Source organism: Galeopterus variegatus, unplaced genomic scaffold (assembly GCF_000696425.1).
Source record: "Galeopterus variegatus unplaced genomic scaffold, G_variegatus-3.0.2 Scaffold3129, whole genome shotgun sequence".
Taxonomy (NCBI): Eukaryota; Metazoa; Chordata; class Mammalia; order Dermoptera; family Cynocephalidae; genus Galeopterus; species Galeopterus variegatus.
In genome coordinates, this window is record NW_007729240.1 from 36,225 (window position 1) to 39,788 (window position 3,564).

A 3,564-nucleotide genomic window follows, 5' to 3' on the forward strand; every position below is an offset into this window, starting at 1 on the left:
AGGCTTTCGGGAAGCGTCTCCTCTGAGAGAACGGCGGCAGCCGCGGCGGCATTTACGGGGAGGAAAAGCAGCAGCTGCACTTCGCCTCCAAGCGTCAGACTCTGACTTATACATGCGCTCCCAGAAGCGGGAACTGACCTTTCCGAGAGAACGTGCGGGTGGCGGGGAGAAAAGGGGGAGTGGAGGAAGGGGATCCCTTATTTTCCTCCGGCCACTCCCAACCAGCCTGGGAGGCCGGGCACCTGCGCCACACGGTTCCCAGCGCTAGCCCTGGGTGCAGTGACGCTTCGGGCCGCCTCGAGGCTTGCTGGCTCCCAGAGCGCCAGCTCCTGATCGTCGCTGTGCGCTGGGAGCTTCACCACCGAGAAGCCGGGCCCACTCACCCCCATCCCCCGCCTTTAAACAACTGACTTCTGCATTTAAAGAATTCGGGCTCCTAGAATCGGGATCCTCTCCACGTAGCTTGCACCCAGAAGAGCAAAGCGAGCGAGCCAGCCATTCTGGCTGCATGAACCTCTCCCCCTAGTGATGCAATTATTTATAGCTCAAACTCCTGCCCGAGTCTACGTGTGCTCGCGCGCGGGGTTTCGCCGCGGCGGTGCAAACTTTTCCTCAGGACCCGCTATTCCGGAGGAAACAGGACAGGGCGCCAGGACTGAATGTGTCTGGTCGTTAGTGTCAGGAGAGTAAAAATGTGGTTTCCGATGTGTATGGTGTGCGTTTCAAGCAGACGTCCGTCCATCTAAAAACGCGTAACCATCAGCTCGGAGGCACGGTTTTCTCTGAATGGGTTCAGCATCAACACAGGTTGCAGATGTGGAAACTGGGGTCAGAAGGTCAAGCTGGATGAAGGAGAATATGGCATTGGGTTGGAAGAGGGGTGAGCGTACGAAGAGAATAAAGAAAAGCAGCACCAAATCACTTAAGTTTTCAGGAACAGAAGAAGCCAGAGCCGATATGTAACCCTCCCATCACCTCCATGACCTAAATCTGATAACAGATTCCTCTCCTTCTACACTTCAGGAATTTTTCGTATTCTGCATTTAAAATATCACATCAACCTTAGATAAACAGCCTGGAAGACGTAAGGGGGGCGGGGGGGGGGGAGTATTGTAACGCTGCTCAGAAGCAAGACACTTCCATTGACAGGATGTATTTTCCCCCAGCTCCAACTACAGGCACCGAAAGGTATATTACCTTCTGTCGATGGTTCAAAGGAGAAAGAAAACATAACCATATACAGGCGTATCTAGCTGCTCAAATGAAACCAGCTCGTTCCAACTAGAACGAACCCTCGGGGTCCAGGTCTTTCCAAGGTTTGGCCACTCGGACTCCTCAATTGCTGAACTGTGGGGCAAATAAGTGGGGGCTTCTACTCGCCCAGGCGGCCTCTTGATACACACTGCACAGCCCCAGCTCGCCCTCTGCCTTCCCGGCCCGACCGAGCCTGCTAGGCTGCCGCTGCCCCCGCTGCCGCTCTGCGCAGGGCGCAGCGCGCGCTGAATGGAGACATCCGCGAGCTGCGGGGCGCGCGGGGCTCGCTCGCTTCACCTCCGCGGCGTTATTGTTCCGCGCCGGCGGCCGAGCGCCAACCGCAGGCCCGCGCCCCCGACGCAGTGAGCACTTCATTAGTAACCCGAGCGTTCGGAGCTTACACAAGCCTCGGCCCCTCAGGGAAAGCTCCTGGCTGCCGCCGCTCGCCGGCGGGCTAGTGGGGACGCTAAGGGCTGCACTTCCCAGTCTCCGACCCAACTCCGGCCATGGCTCCCGCCGGAGGCGAACACGAGGAGAGGGGTAGAGGGAGATGTGACCCGCTCGGGGTACTAGGGAAAGAGCTCGCCGGCCGTCCCCCCACCCCCACCCCCTTCCGTCCTCGCTTGCTGCTCACGCCCTCCGGACTGCCCGCGCCAGAAATCCCGCTCCCGTCGGATGGCCGGCCTCGGGCGCCCGGCTGCAGGCTGCTCGCAGTAGCCCCGGCTCGCCGCCCGCCCGTCATCCAGAAGCAGCCCGAGTGGTGAGGGGGCGGGGAGCGGGTGGGGGGGGGTTGCCCGGCGCCGGAGGCGCGGCCGGCAGCGCCGCGGACGAGCTGGCTCGTGCAGGTAGACAGCTAAATAAATAAGTCAGAACAAACTTTGCTTTCTCATCGCCTTACCTTCCTTCGCAGCCTGCGCCTCCCCTGTGTGTGCAAAGCGGAGCAGCCAGATGTAGTATAAAATAATCCATGAAGGGTACCGAGTTTGAAAAACCATGGTGTATGAGCAGGTTTTATTTTAGGTTTCAGTTATCTTGAGACGTAGCTTTTTAAATGCTGTTTGCTCCGAAGTGGTTTTTGTTTTTTTTTTTTTTACTGCGCTTCTTGTATTGATTCCCCTTCTCGGTCCCCGGCAGGCTGCTCCACGTTTAGCTTTTTTTATTTTTTTCCCCCCTCCTGTTCGTTCGCACGGTGTTTGCTGCCTGCAAGTCTCCGACTGCAGACCGGCCGCTTGCTCCACACTCCAATAATATCAATTAGGGGGGAGGGGGCGGGGCTCCGAGCCGAGAGCCTCCGCCACTCGGGTTGAGTGACAGGCACAGCCGGCCTGCCAGGCGGCGATTCCCAGGGCCGAGGGGCGGGTCCCGGCGAAACGGCCGCCCCGGCCGTGGGGTGAAGTTTTAAGGGTAAAAATTGTAAGCTAAAACAGAATTAAAAACATAAATCTCTCCACAAAGGCTCTAAAACTCATAGAACCACAAACTCACAAATATGAAACCACTTCTAATAGTTAAAATAAATTCATCAGGGTCTCAACACTTTCCCCAGGGTCTTATCCCCACTTCTTAAAGTGACACCAAGGTAGCCTTTAAAGTTTAAAATATTCCTTTCAACTACTGAATGACTAATACTCAGTGATGTGAATACAAATACTTTTCCATTAAAACCAGGAAACCAAAGAAGTAACATCGTTCATTCCTCTGATGAGTGTAGGTAGTATAGTTAGTCCCCTTATTGTGTCCCCTCTCTCTGTCAGATAGAGGCATGTGCAACTTCACTTTTATTTTTAGAAACAAGAAGCTTCACATTAAATGCACATGTGCCAGGCTGCTGACAATTCTGCCTGCACCACTGTACAAGGATACTTATTTTTAGGTTTACCAACCTTCTTTCTCTTATAGATCCAGGTATATTGATAAAGAAGTCATGACACTTAAATGAAAAGAAACTTTCTTTCTCTTATAGATCCAGGTATATTGATAAAGAAGTCATGACACTTAAATGAAAAGAAATGACTTAGTCAAAAAGAGAATGTTCCTTATACAGTATTACACAGCATACGCTTTAATATATAAATTTATATTAGACTATACTTGACTAACAATAAGGCACAGAAACGTATTTGTACATGAAGCCAATTAAATAAAAAATAATTAGTATATAAAACTTTCACATTTTAAAATAACAAAATAGTGAATTTCCTCATATCGCTTTGAAAACATTTTATTTTAGCTTGATATCTATGACTTATGCATATTATTGTAAGAATGAATTTTAGAAAAGTAAAGTGTGTTTGTGTGATAGTATGAATT

General features: G+C 51.7%; 1 protein-coding gene across 1 annotated transcript in view; it reads right to left on the reverse strand.

Moving 5' to 3' along the window:
* The window catches only part of LOC103599860 (ephrin type-A receptor 7-like), an 8,863-nt gene extending 6,523 nt beyond the window's left edge, over positions 1 to 2,340 (reverse strand). The window contains exon 1 of the mRNA XM_008584040.1: positions 2,153 to 2,340. Coding sequence (XP_008582262.1) covers positions 2,153 to 2,249 — 97 coding nt within the window. The 5' untranslated portion in view covers positions 2,250 to 2,340. The remainder of the gene's footprint in view (positions 1 to 2,152) is intronic.
* Between the last annotated feature and the right edge of the window lie 1,224 nt (positions 2,341 to 3,564).